Source organism: Antedon bifida, chromosome 5 (genome assembly GCF_963402885.1).
Source record: "Antedon bifida chromosome 5, ecAntBifi1.1, whole genome shotgun sequence".
NCBI lineage: Eukaryota > Metazoa > Echinodermata > Crinoidea > Comatulida > Antedonidae > Antedon > Antedon bifida.
The window spans coordinates 12,577,925-12,592,295 of record NC_136230.1 but is presented as its reverse complement, the minus strand read 5'-3'; the positions used below and the strand labels follow the sequence as shown (position 1 = coordinate 12,592,295).

At 30.6% G+C, this 14,371-nt stretch overlaps 2 protein-coding genes across 2 annotated transcripts in view; one reads left to right on the top strand and one right to left on the bottom strand.

Annotated features, from left to right (window-relative positions):
* The window catches only part of LOC144842676 (uncharacterized), a 158,255-nt gene that overhangs the window by 19,731 nt on the left and 124,153 nt on the right, over positions 1-14,371 (top strand). The gene's annotated exons all lie outside the window — the stretch shown is intronic.
* LOC144843342 (integrin beta-1-like) lies at positions 5,207-12,144 on the bottom strand. Its single transcript, XM_078700135.1, has 8 exons — positions 11,900-12,144; positions 11,548-11,620; positions 10,115-10,199; positions 9,282-9,484; positions 8,696-8,825; positions 6,184-6,291; positions 5,440-5,606; positions 5,207-5,227 (listed from the first exon to the last, which is right to left on the bottom strand). Exons 1-8 carry the CDS (start codon positions 12,142-12,144, stop codon positions 5,207-5,209), a joined length of 1,032 nt encoding a protein of 343 aa, XP_078556261.1.

The following is a 14,371-nucleotide window of genomic DNA, read 5'->3' as shown; positions in this document are numbered from 1 at the left end:
TATATAAAATGAATAAAACTCTGGAGTAGGAGAGGACTGCACTGCACTGGCCAATTGGAAGCCATCATCATTTTATAAGTTAGACCAGCTAATAAAACTTTATGCAGTGTACGATTAGCCCGCTATTGTTGCGTGTGTACATTGTACGGTTAGGTGATTCGCTAGACTTGATCCACAAGTTTGTAGTAGTTATTGTTTGTTTATTAATATTTCCAGTGAGTGGGCGTTCCAGTCTGTGTCTGTTAAGCTTGAATTATACGTATAAGACGTCATGTGTTATTTTTTTTACCAAGTTCAAGCCAAATCGCTGTATAGAACCTATAAATGCGGTGATGGAAATATGATTATTATCCTCTATCCTAAAAATAAGTTTGCAATATGATGATTTTTCGGAACAACTAATCGGAAAAAAATTGTACATCTATAATTTTCATTGTCAGCTTTTGGCATCTGAGGCGCTGTAATCGCACGAATTATTAGTTTAAATTACATGTCGTGTTTCGTTTTAGTTCATAAAAAATGGCCTCGTTAAGTATGTTTTGTACGCCGTACATAATACGAGCGTGACGCTAACAAGACGGACAATGAAATGATAATTTGAAATTCTCAAAATGGCCGGCAACGTTTTAGGACATTTATTGTGTGCATTTTAAATGGTAAAGCTCTGTAGAAAGTTGACCATTTTGATATTATAAACTAGTGCTGTATTGAAAATTTCATAAAATCGCACGTAGTTCAGACTAAACGCGACCGTATTATAAAATAAAAATCTGTTGCAGAAATGAATACAGTATAGACCTATTACATACAGTATCCATATTTATCTGCTGGTGGTTAAGTAAAAGATTACTGTTCATTCGTATGTTAAGTTAAGTTATAATATAAATTTATAGATCGTAAAATAAAAGAAATGTTTGTGCCGGTACTTTATTTTGACAACTTATATTATTAGAAGGATCAATAGACGAATATAGGCTATATTCAATGACGTAACACAAAGGGAAAAAATGATGTGATAAAGTGTTTTATTTGATATTATCCTATAATAATATAGCTATTATAAAAACATTTGTGTACGGTTAATACTATAAATATCTATACAAAATATTACAAGCTTTTTTTTCAAGGCACTTACGGATTAAATTTAACTAATTTAATGTTTCAAACATTATATACATACACTAAATTCATATGGTTCTAAAGACACTCACCGCGCGCACTACTTCATCTGTTGGACATTGCGAAACATCGCAGTGTCCTACGCTGTCGATTTTAAAGACGAGAAGACGATACAACGCCGTAATATACCACACAGGCCATACTACTAATAAAGCAGCATTCATAATCCTAAAATATAACGTTACGTAAAGGTTGTACTAAAGTCAATTGATTTAATGAAAAGTATATGGCAAAATACACGTACAGTTAATATCAACACTCATAATAAGTAAACGCGATCTATATTATACCTGGTATACAAATTGAAGTCGGTGCCTTCATGGCCACACATAGCTATTTATTATTGCCGATCTCTTTCTGCTAGTACAACATTAATATCAGATACAATTATTTACAAAAATAAATAAAAATAAAATTGTGTAAACTAAGTTATAGGCCTAAATATATTACAAGATTATATAAAAAATGCTGTTGGAAAATCAGATAAACCTTTTTTTTATTGTCACAGAATTGGGTTAGATGTGATTGTGTTTAGTATATATTATTTAATAATTACATAAATACACTATTTTATAGTAATTCACAATAAAATAAAAAGCAATATCAACTTTGGTATTGTTGATGTTTTTTTGAAGGGCCGGGAGCTTTGTACTGTAATTTTCAAAGATGAACGAGTCTTACTCTTCGCTGTTCCTAGTCCATAGCCAAGATTTTTAAAAGAAAATATAGCTATAGGCCTAGTATAGTAGTAGATGAATGATTTGCCAAATAATTGTCATGAGGCCTATTTACCACTTTCGCTGCTGGTTTCTAACTTGAAAAGGGCACCTTAGGATTAGAATTATTTTGAACCGAACGACCCGACATCCTTGGACGAGCTTGTGCTCTTACATAGGCCTAAAATACAATAAGAATTGGTTTATATTAAATTTACTAAATACTCAATGTTTTGACTACCACTACCACATTGATACTAAAAAAAATCAATAATGTACCGGTAAACAGTTTTTTTTAAGACGGTTATTTCATCAAACATGTCTATTTAAAGATTGACATTAAACTTGAATTAAATTATTCTAATACAAAATCTAATGGCAAAATGATTAAATTAATGATTTTTCATATCTGATTTTTAAAACATTCTCTGCCAATTTTATATATTTGCCAAGGAAGCAGACAAGAAGAAGATGCAAGATGAACTAAAAGTAGCATTTGGAAAACAATAAATTGTAGAATAAATATACGAGTCCATGGTTAAAAATGGTTGCAATGTCATTAATATATCGATACCGTATAATAACACGATCATAAATTTCTATTCCTTTGACATTATAAAACAGTATATTTCGAAAAAGAAGCCCATAGAATCTTGAAAAGAAGCCTAATAGGCTTGATATCGAGATGGACTTCTTTTCGATGTGTTACGGTATATTATTGTATTATTGTTTGATCTTGATGGTTCATAAACGTTGTTATCTCTTTTTGTTATTACATTTTATATTGAAATTATATAGTAAACATCTTTTATCTCTTAAATAAGTAATAATATACACATACAATAACAAAGTAATAATAAATACAAACTTAAAACAGTAGTAAGTAGTAATATTACAATATGATTTTACAACCAGTATTGCTTATTAATGTTTATAGTACCCAACAGTATGGAACAGTTTGCCTTTTATATGACCTTTGTACAGTTTTGAAACTAATGTAAATGGAGTCAAATTTAGAAGAAAAAATATTATGTATTGACCTGTGATTGTATAATAGAGAATGAATACATTGCCGAATGGTCCAAGAAAAAAAACAGTAGTAAGTGTATATCGTGAATTTAAGGAAGGATAAATATAAGATTTTTGACGTTTTCAATACTTTAAACATTATAAATATTCTTTTTAGCTTTATATTACTTTTATGTATTAATTTAATAATTAAACTTTTGAAACATATCCATGTATAAATTGGAGAATTATCATCAAATCAAAAAACTAGATATTTAGGATATTTTTATAGAAGAGGGAAAATTCCCCCATCTTTGTTATGTACCTGCATAAATATTACAGTGGAAACTGTATTAAGGGGACACCTTTAGGACCAGTGTCCCCTTAAAGTCTGGTTACCAATATGACACAATGCAATGACACAATGCAATGACGTAAGCCACAACGCAAAAGATTATTCGAACTTGCGTTGCGGCTTACGTCCTTGTACTGCGTCCTAGTCACGTGGGAACCAAGCTTAATAGAGTTTCCCTTGAACACTGGCTGGGAGTTCTTATTTATACAGTCAGTACTGTGTTTTAAGGTTCACTATAGAGTAACCAATTACAGTACTTTTGGTAAGCTCACTATACTGTCATAATATAAGATATTATAATTTAAAAAATATGTGAACAGATAACATGTTTTATATAAAATATTTATCTTAAATAAAATAAAGCACTTTTTTTTAAAGGCAGATGACATGGCCACACCACTATACGCTACTCTAATTTATTCTTAAATCGTAATTTTTTTTGTCAACCTCTAATTTTATCACATATTGCAACTTAGCACCAAATTCAGCATGATCTAGTACCATTGAGGTATTAATAGATTGACTAGAGTGCTAACTATGTTACAGCAAAATGATGAGACAGTGCTGGTGCTTTAAAATTATCTGCTGTATCTGTTAAAAAATATTATTTAGTAATAATTAATATAAAACAATAACTTACAATATTATGAAGAATACATGAGTCAGAAAATATATATATATATATATATTTTTAAATATAAACATACATAAACGTACAGTCCAGTTTTTATAAATTACTTATTTTTTTATGGTAATGAATAGAACAATTTATTGTTAAATATGGAGTTAGCTCTCTAGCCAATCAATTAATACTTCAAGTTATAGTACAGAAAATTCATGTCAGATACCTGTTGTGAATTCTGTTTGACAAGATGCTCTGGTTGTTAGTTTCAGGTATCAGACCATTTTATATAATTATGTGGTATATTTTGTGTTGGCCTACATCATCTGGTATTATTAAATATTATTTGAAGGTATTTCTGGGATCTTTATCTGGATACCAGCTAAACCATAATAAGTAAAACACCCGGGTTTACAAATACCATACAAAACGCCGGTATTGATGAGTAATATGTCTTACTAACAGAGGAGCCATCATTCACAAGGCATGTTTGATAGTCACTATTACAATTGTATTTCTTTTAATCTATTAAACTTATTTAATTGCCATAAAAGGTGTGGCATTATCATCACAGTCATCTATGAAAGGTTTAATATTGCAAAACAATTTATATACTTTTCTTGTAGTTGTGTAGCAACTTAACCAGTTACTCTAATAACAACTATTGTCTGATAATAAATCATGTTGTTTATGCATGGCTTGCCTTGGTTTATGTTATGTTGAAGTGATGTTAGGCCTCTTGGAATTATCTGAACATTCCTTGTGCATCTGGACAAGCCACTTTGATCTGACATCCTACTGTGTGGCCTAGTGGAGAGTATCTCATGGTATGTTAACATTCCTTGTGGATCTGGACAAGTCACATTGATCTGATGTCAGTTGTGGCCTAGTGGGCATTTATTTTTCTGATAACAGGCTTGATGAGTTACTGTCTGAACTTGGCCATAAATTATTATTCTGATATCGTTTAGTCTAGTATCACTGTGTATCAGTTATCAAATTGATCGGGCCTTGTTGGATGGTTCTGAATGAGGTCTTGTTTGGCAACAGGTATCAACATCTTGCATAAAACCTTCTATTTACCATATGTTGGATTCTTGTAGGTTGTTGTAGAAGATTTAAAAAGGGGATTTATATTCTGAAAGAAAGGCAAGTATGTCTAGGTAATATTTTCATTAACATATAATTAAATTTCAATTAGTATTTTCAATGCTAATGTTCCAATGCAATGCATGTTAATCACAGAAATTGACATAAATATATACTTATACTTTTAATTAAAGGTATTTACTAGTACTGTTAGATTTAACATTTTCAATTACAATACTACGATACATCATAATCATACTAGAAATAGATATAGAGATAGATAGAGAGTTCAAATGCAAATAGAAATGTTTAAAATAAATAATGTTTTCTTGGAACATCAGCTACAGTGAACTTGGATGCTATGTAGTGGTGACTCTACATAAAAATGGTCTGGTCTTTATAGGGAAACCATAAATAATAAATAAATAAACATTATTAACTACAAGATAAGAAAAATAATCATTCCTTACTGCATCTGTTCGTGCATTTTCTAACTCTTTAAAAAATTTAGCATATTCTCGTTTGTCATATATATATGTAGCTATCTTCCAGGCCAGCAGAAGGGCTAGACCAACTAGTAATATACCAATAATGATGCCAATAGCCAGCCATAAGGCATCTATTCCTTCTGGGCAAGCTGAAAATAAAGTACCACATGTTGATAAACATTCATATAAATTATTAACATGAAGTGTTGCACATGTTGAATCAAGACAAGCCGTGTTTGCTGCACTGACATTTATTTTTCTGCAAATATTTCCTACAAAAAAGCCATTACAATCATTTGTTTCACTCTAACTCTATCATGCATTTCACATACTTTGTACAAACAAGTCTAGTATATTAATGAAGTGCATGTCTCAAATTGAAAAATAAAAGATGTTTAATATACAAAGAATACAGGTTACTTGTACTCTTTCATAATTTCATAATGCCTGCTGATGTCCATCAAATTGTCCCTGTCAAATGAGGGGATGTATACTGTATACATGAAGGTGTGTGTGTGAAGTGCACAGAGATCTCAATATATAGCTCTATGTCTACACTATCAAAATAGTTTGACAAAAAGATGTAATGTACCCATTACGGTAGTTTTCATCACCATATATGGGCACATAACATGTTTTTGTCACATAAAGTTTGATAGTGTAGACAGAGCTTTAGACAATGTATTGGGTATCATTTTGCTGGGGTTTTCTTTTTACATTACTTACATGTTATTTTCTGTACCAGAATCACCTCCATTGTTCCATTCATAACAAAGTTAAAAGAGAAGAGACAACCAAGGTCATCTTTGTATGTACAAGGATCAGTTCCATTTACTGTAAAAAAAACCACCAATTTGGCATAAATAAATTCATAACCTCCATACTATTATTTTATTTGTATACACTTTTATAATTTTAACTGTAGTGAACTACTTTCTATCTATAAAGATACCAGATATTTCAATAAAAGGTTAAGACAATTGTAGAGTACAATGATGATGCGTTTCATTAAACAAACATAAAGTCATGGTTATGTTCCATATAAAATAAAGTTAAGTGGCAATATTCAAAAAATGTTTTTTTAACCAAAAGGTGTGGTTCCCATATTTATTTTATTTCAACAATATTTAACAAGGATAGTACATCCAGACAAAGCTGATCATAATAGGGACCCTTAGTACAATATAATTTGACAAGACAAGTAACATAAAAATACAACACTTAAAAATAACATTTATAAATAAATAAAATAATTTAAAAAATAATTAAAATCAGAAAAAAATGATTTAAAAAACAGAAATCGCTACAAACGCTAGTGAGTTGACCAATCATAATTGACAGTTCGGATAGTCCATTGCGTTGACAATAACGTACACCATACATTTTTAAGGACACTTTGCTTCAAATAGTTATTTTTTATGATGTTAATGTAATCTACATATGTTTCATTGATTGTACCAGCAATATTAGTATTATCATTTCTAAATTGAATCCAATTGCCATCAGATTATTTTATTAACATCAATAAAATATTTTTAATATATACCATATTTTTTAACCCAATATGTTGTCAGAACAACAGCCAATCAGAAAGCAGAAAATGTTGTGTTTTTTGTCGGAACACATATATTTAGTGGCTCATACTGATTTGTACTGTACAATATGCGGTTTTCGTACCAATATCAAAGTGAATTCCTTGTTTCTATACCAATATCAAAGTGAATTCCTTGTTTTTATACCAATATCAGAGTGAATTCCTTGTTTTTATACCAATATCAAAGTGAATTCCTTGTTTTTATACCAATATCAGAGTGAATTCCTTGGTTTCCATACCAACATCAGAGTGATTCATAGAAATTTATTACAAAGCCATGGCTAACCCTTGTATTATATTCTTAAAAATTGTGAAATAATTCCAAATAATTATTTAAAACCAGAATTCTATTGTTACTATTATTACTGGAATCTGTGTGGCATTTTACCAAAATACTTATCTAAAACCAGAAATGTATTATATATTTATTATTAAGTTTTATATTTTACTGGAATCTCTGGCATTCTCCAATTCATTACACACCTACCTAGCACAAAATATAAAGCATCCACCTGTAAAACTATGTGGAGATACAAGGTTGTTATAGAAAGCAATGCATAGTTGTCTTCATAGGGGATATATTTCAACAGTGGTTAGTACTTTTTATTTATTTATATTTTGAAAGTAAATAAAATGTTTTGGCAAACAATGTTTCAGTCATTACTGCCAAAAGTCATGGGTTTATGTCCCACCCGAGAATTACTTCCATCAATTCCTGATTTTTTTTTTCAGTTCGCAAAAAGTAAAAACTATTCGAACAACCAATTTCCCTGAAAGGAATTTATGAACTGGAAACATCAATATGCAAGTGCTGAACACAAACATGCTTAGCCCTATAATTCGCTAGATCAGCAATACACAACCCCATGGAAAACAGATGATGAGGACCATTTTTTAATCAATTTAATCAACCGATGAATATATAAATGAAATAAAAAATAAATATAATAAATTAGTTTATTACTTTTCAACTTTTCGACTTCTTACCAATTAAACTTTCTTATTCCCTTATAAATAATCTTTATTTTTTACAAATTTTTTATAATTCAAGATATAATAACAGCTAGTATATAAAACGATTAGATCACAGAAGATTTCCTTTAAGTGCTTAAGAAAATCCTTATAATAATATTTTACAATGCCATAAATTATACAGTACCTGCTAAAACTCAGTATAGATTATACTGTACTTTTATAACATCATGAACAGATAGCTAATAAAGAGCTTTCCTTTCTGCTCATTTTCATAACAGCATAGTTTTCAAAGAAAAGTTTCCTTAAAATATTTGTTCATTTTGATTTTGCTTCGACAGGAAGTGTAGTACGCAACGCATGTGTAGCGAAAGCAACATATGCATAAGGCACTCTTCCCAGAACGAACCAGAAACATATCCTAAATTGTCATATGCTTGTCCTACTATACTTTATAGTTTATCAACATTGTGAACCACCGATTACAGCGTGGCAACTCAAGAGATGGGATTACTAGTGTATTTTAATCTGTGTTTTATCCTTTTTAAAGTTTTTTTTTTATCGGAAGAATAAAATAAAAGAAATTAAAAAGGTTTACAGAATCTTGAAGACAAATATAAAAAAATAAATGAGTTTATTACTTTTCAATTAAAATGTTTCTGCAATACTTACCTATTAATTCTTCTTCCTCGACAAGTATAATTCTTTGAGGACACTCTTGGCATTTTTCCTCAGATATACCTGTACCGTAAGCTAGACATTGCACACAGTCACGATTGCGATCACATTTAGCTGGACATGTCTACAAACATCAGTAAATATGATTATGTTAAATTGGGGTTCTGTACATGATAGTCCTGACGTAAGTACAAAATAGGTGGAACGGATCGTCTATAGAACGATTCGGTGATGGGTGTCACATGACTTAAACTTAAGAAAGTTTTACATAGAAAATAGAAGTATATTATAATACAAATACATTTATTCATCATCAGAAAAATCATTGGAAAAAGTATGGTACTGTATAAATTATTATGGTACTGTACAATGTTAAAATGATGAAATATGGTCTCAAGAAACCAGAAGCTTTGTATAAAAGAGATCCCAGATTACATGAAAGAAAATAATTAAAATTGAACTAATGGATAATAATTTATTAATATTTCTATGAATAGGGCATTTGATCAATCCTGATGATGATGACATCATACATTTGAATTTGAGGATGCACTAAAGATTTTAACATAAATGAATTTACATCACAATCCTCACAAGTTGGGCCATCGTAGACCAGTGTTGCATTAAACATGCAAACACCACATTCACAGTGTCCAGCGTCATTGCACTCTTTTCCAGTAGATGCTAGGCAGTTTTCAATGCTGGTTGGACAACTGCAATCAGGACCACTATAGCCTGGCTTGCATTCACACTGACCACAAACGCATGTTCCTTTTGATGGACCTATCAACGTTAATAAATACCTATAAGCTCTGTCTACACTATCACACTAGTTTGACAAAAAAAGGGTATTGATATGATGTTATCGTGTTCATGGGCACGTCAATTTAGGCACAGAAAGTGTGATAGTGTAGACAGAGCTTAGTCATAAATTATTTCTATCAAGTCCATGTTATATAGCACAGAGCATACTGTATATTATACACAAGATGCTCAAAACCATTTTTATAATAATTAATAATAATTAAATACCTCATTTGTATACTACCATTTTCATGATGTTCAAAGGCAATTTACAATTAAAAAAAAATCACAGAGAAATAAATAATATATAAATTTTCTACAGAGATTGATTATCTTATTGCAGTTATTGCAGTTATAACTAAACTAATTTGTTCTGTTTAACCTGGTTATGCAATGCAATAATCTAATAATCTTTTTTGGGTAATAATACAAACTGTTTATTGCAGTGACTCTCATAGCTTCTACATTTGAAACAAGACTAAAATCATATTTAAGATATTTAGTTACTGTAGTAGAAAAATGCTGATATGATCCTTAATATTGTCAGCAGAGCTTAAATTTACCAAAGTCTGTGCATGAAAAAGAAAATATAAACAAAATTGAACATACCACCACAAATGAGGTCAGCAGAATCTCTGCGACAAGAGAAGTTATCACAGTTGCAAAACTTTCCTGTGATTTTTTCTAAAGGATTCTTGAAAAAGAAAAAAATATTAATCATAACAAAAAAGCTCTATTTATAATACATTTTATATTATATTGATCGCATTCAAGAAAATATATGACCAGTATATTATCAGGAGCTGGGTTACAACATTTGGCAAAAAATTAGATGGTTGGATTATAATCTAGCTTGGCATTATAAAACACGTTAATATGGTAATAACATTTTTATTGAACTGTAATATATCTTTATTGATTGTATATATTTTTTTAAACTAACTAGTCACGACACCAGTGTCTGTGATCGTATAAACTAACTAGTCACGACACCAGTGTCTGTGATCGTATAAACTAACTGGTCACGACACCAGTGTCTGTTGATTGTATAGTGGTTGACCATTATTACAAATAGAGAAACTTAACATGTACAATAATATATAGTTATAAATAACAAATTGACTCTTTCAGTCTCGCCTCCTCCTCTCAAACCCTATATAAGAGAGTGTCACAGTTGATAATGTTTTTATATTTTTTTTAATTTTTATTCTATTTACCGTATACAGTAATTTAAAAGGTTTTAGACCGCTAGAGGGCGACAAATTAATTAAAATTATTTAAATGAATATGCAAAGCAAGGGGTACACAGTAGAGTATGCCAGGTAGTAGGGCGTTGCCTTGATGAGAATTGGAGTTGTGCCCAGGTCTCCAGGTAGAGAGAAGTAAGAAGTTACCATAGCTGATATGATCAAGGATCAGGCTAGGAACTTGTAAGGGGCAAGCTCGAAGTGGCTGCTGAAGCAGTAAGCAACGTCCTAGTAGTATTTATTTAAGTTGTATTACTCTTGTATAATTGGTTAGGCAGTCATTAAACTATACAGTGCCTGGATTTGTGACAGGCCATATACTATGCCGATCCGAGGGACGTCGTAGCTCGTAGTTAGATATATCGTAATTTATGTGTATATAGTATTGCTATTTTGTGTTATTTCATATGTACTAATTATCTAGCAATTTGTTGGGATGATTATATTGTAGGTAGCCTCAGGAGCTGGGAAGCCATAAACTTTAGCGGTTATAGTTTGGGGGCTCCTAAGGTGAAGATCCAAGAATAAAGAAATTGGAAGCATACCGATGGTGTGTTGTGTCTTTTGTTACTGACTCGAAGTACCACGTGACAGAGAGTGACATTCTCTATTTATAGGGTTACATTATTTTTAATCTTTTGCACTTACTAATTGTTAATTATCATCAGCAACAGATTTTTAAAAAATTCTTTTTTCCTCTAATTGACCCACTATAGTATACTCACAGTACATACTGTATAGTTGACCTACTGATATGGCCCAATAAAGAAAACTATAAAATCATATTTCACCTACTTGTCGCTTGTTACACACACATTTCCCACATATGCATGACCCTTGACCTGAACAAACTAAAGATGAGTTACTTCTATTGAAATAAATAAAAATAGGATTTGACCAATATTTTTTAAACATACAAGTTTTATTGATTGGTTATTGAAAATAAGAAATCAAAATTATGATTTCTGCCCTCTATATTTTACAGTAACAAACAATTGTAAAATACTCAACAGCAGTATTTTTTTAATGTTTGTATGACGAATAAACACTAGTAAACTAGGTTAGCAGTATATCATGCATTTCCAAAAAGGAATTAAGTAAAGAAGTTGAATATTAATATCAAAGATGGCACCTTAGAAAAACTTACGTTTGACATGGTAAACTATCTGCAAGTGTTTCAGTTTCGTCTGAGCCAGTTTCATCACATTCACAGACCTCTCCATACCGGCCTTCATTACACTCACAAATACCACAGACCAGTGAACCATTACCATTGCTACATAGCTCACTGTCTGGTGTCACAGACTTGGTACATTCACATTCACAATTTGTTATTATGACAACTTCTAGGTTCTCTTCAAATCCGAGAGGTTTAACTGAAAAACTAAACATTTTGATAAAAATTCAAGCACATCATGTACCCTGTAACTTATTAATATTAAAAGAAAGCCCTTATTTTTTCAACCACTGCATAGTCGAAATTAATCAACTTTGTATCATACCATTTATCCAGTAAATGGACATTTTTCAAATAATAATAACAACTAGAAAGCCAATCCGAGAGTGTATACCTCCGCCTACTGTAAAATTCTCCTACATAAGATTACTCCGGGAAAAATATATATACTGTACTGTATATATATTTGTGTGTGTCTTAATGCTGTTTGTGATTTAGGCTAATTTCACTACAAGCATGTGTATGCAAGTTTGGTGAATGGTTATGTAACAAGCCTTTAAATTAACAATAGCTTCAGTTGACTAACAATAGAACAGCAACACGAACATCAAACGAGTGAATTTGAAAAGAAATAGGTTTTTTAAACTCGCATAAAAAAAGGTGCACATTAAATCAAATTATGTTTTAAAATTACAAATCACAAATTATAACTCTTGCCTCTTGTACAAAAATGAAGTAGTTCTCGAGAAAATGCAATTTCAATTTACTTGTTACTTCAATCCTTAGTGTTGATTTAAAAATGATTAATTTTTGGGAAAATAATATTGCCTTTTAATTTTAATTGTGCTTTTTCATTAAATGCTCCTACAATTAAACAAATAAAAAAAGAAGCTGACCAAATATTGGGTCAGTCAGGCTTGGGCAGCAGAAACATTTGTTGTAGGTGTGCCAACGCATGAACCAAGGTTAATGCCTCACTTGTGATTGGTAATAAACAATGTAAACATGTCTTACGAGATAGGATTTGCTGTACACTCATCAACGCTAACATCTAGTTTAAATTTAATGACATTTCCTAAGCGAATGTTACTACAGTTCTGCGAATTAGGCGTCAATGTCTCGCCATCGCAATAGGCAGAGTAGGTTACATGAATAGGAGCTGTCACCGTGTCTACAAGTTGAATCTCAGATGTAATTTTCTATAAAAACAATTATTTTAATTAATTATGATACTAATAACTAATAAAACCTGTGCAATAAACAAAATGTGTTTATTAATAATTAATAATAATAATATTATAACACCACATCTGTGTGAAAGATTTTTTTTAAAGAATTAAAGTAATTTTGAACAAGAAAAAAGTTACTTTAATTGAGGTTAAGTCTTTTTATGTAGTTATATGTTTAATTTAAATTAAATTTACATCAAACTTTATTTCATTTATTTTTGTCTCCATAAAAAAAAAATATAGAAAAACATGGACAAAGAAAACAAAACATCACACAAAACTAGGCAGAGACAGGATTCCTAAAAAGCAAACTTAATCACTATCTAGAAGGTCTCCTATTGCACTGATTGTATAAAAAACATTTAGAATATAATTTGTATAAACATTAAAAATGCATATAAATACTATATAAAAAAAAAATTTAACAATATTGAAATATCATTAAAAATCATCAATACTTTATTCATCGAAGCCTGTAGAAAAAGCAATTTTTCAAGAAGTTCTAATGGCATGTATAGGCCTAATTTTATTTACACTCGATAAAGGCCTATAAACCAAAAAAAATTGTTCCACAAACAGCATAAATGTTTGCTTAGCTGATTTTGTGTTAATAGGGAGGTTTCGCAACCTTACGAATACGATAACGAAAACGGATACGTCATACATTTGTGAAATTTTTGAGCTGATCCCCATTTCATATTCGTAAAGCGTATTCGTGTTGACGAATATCATCAGTCATATTCGTAACTACAAAACGAGTATAGTTTTTGATCTATTTTGCACATTTTGCATTTGAATTAGGAATGATTCATGATTATAATATAATTATAGATTTATTGAAAGTAATTTACTAAAGTAATTTACTAAAATGCCAGGTCAATTTAGATAAATAGCAGTTTTTAAAGTCCTCACTCGCTTTGATGTTACGCTAGGCCTAGGCAGCCAAGCACCAAGCAACACGTACCTGCACTTCGCTCAAATTTACCGCAGTCATATTTTGGACGCGCCTCAATATTTCGTTGCCATGCGAAACTGATTTTTTTATGGCTTACGAAAACGAATACGTGTGCGTGACGTATCCGTTTTCGTTATCGTATTCGTAAGATTGCGAAACCTCTCTATTGACATAATAATTTGTAAAAAAAAAAACTACTGGGAAAAAACCTCAAATAAAAATAAAGGTGCTATGAAAAACTCCAAACTTACATCATAA

What these genes read in the sequence shown, in the direction of transcription:
- LOC144843342 (XM_078700135.1), bottom strand. Translation starts at nt 12,144, where the DNA reads ATGTTTAGTTTTTCAGTTAAACCTCTCGGATTTGAAGAGAACCTAGAA. An exon ending in GATAGTTTACCATGTCAAAC is followed by an intron (nt 11,621 to 11,899) that starts GTAAGTTTTTCT and finishes TTATTTCAATAG; the next exon opens with AAGTAACTCATCTTTAGTTT. An exon ending in CGAGGAAGAAGAATTAATAG is followed by an intron (nt 6,292 to 8,695) that starts GTAAGTATTGCA and finishes TTTTTTTTACAG; the next exon opens with TAAATGGAACTGATCCTTGT.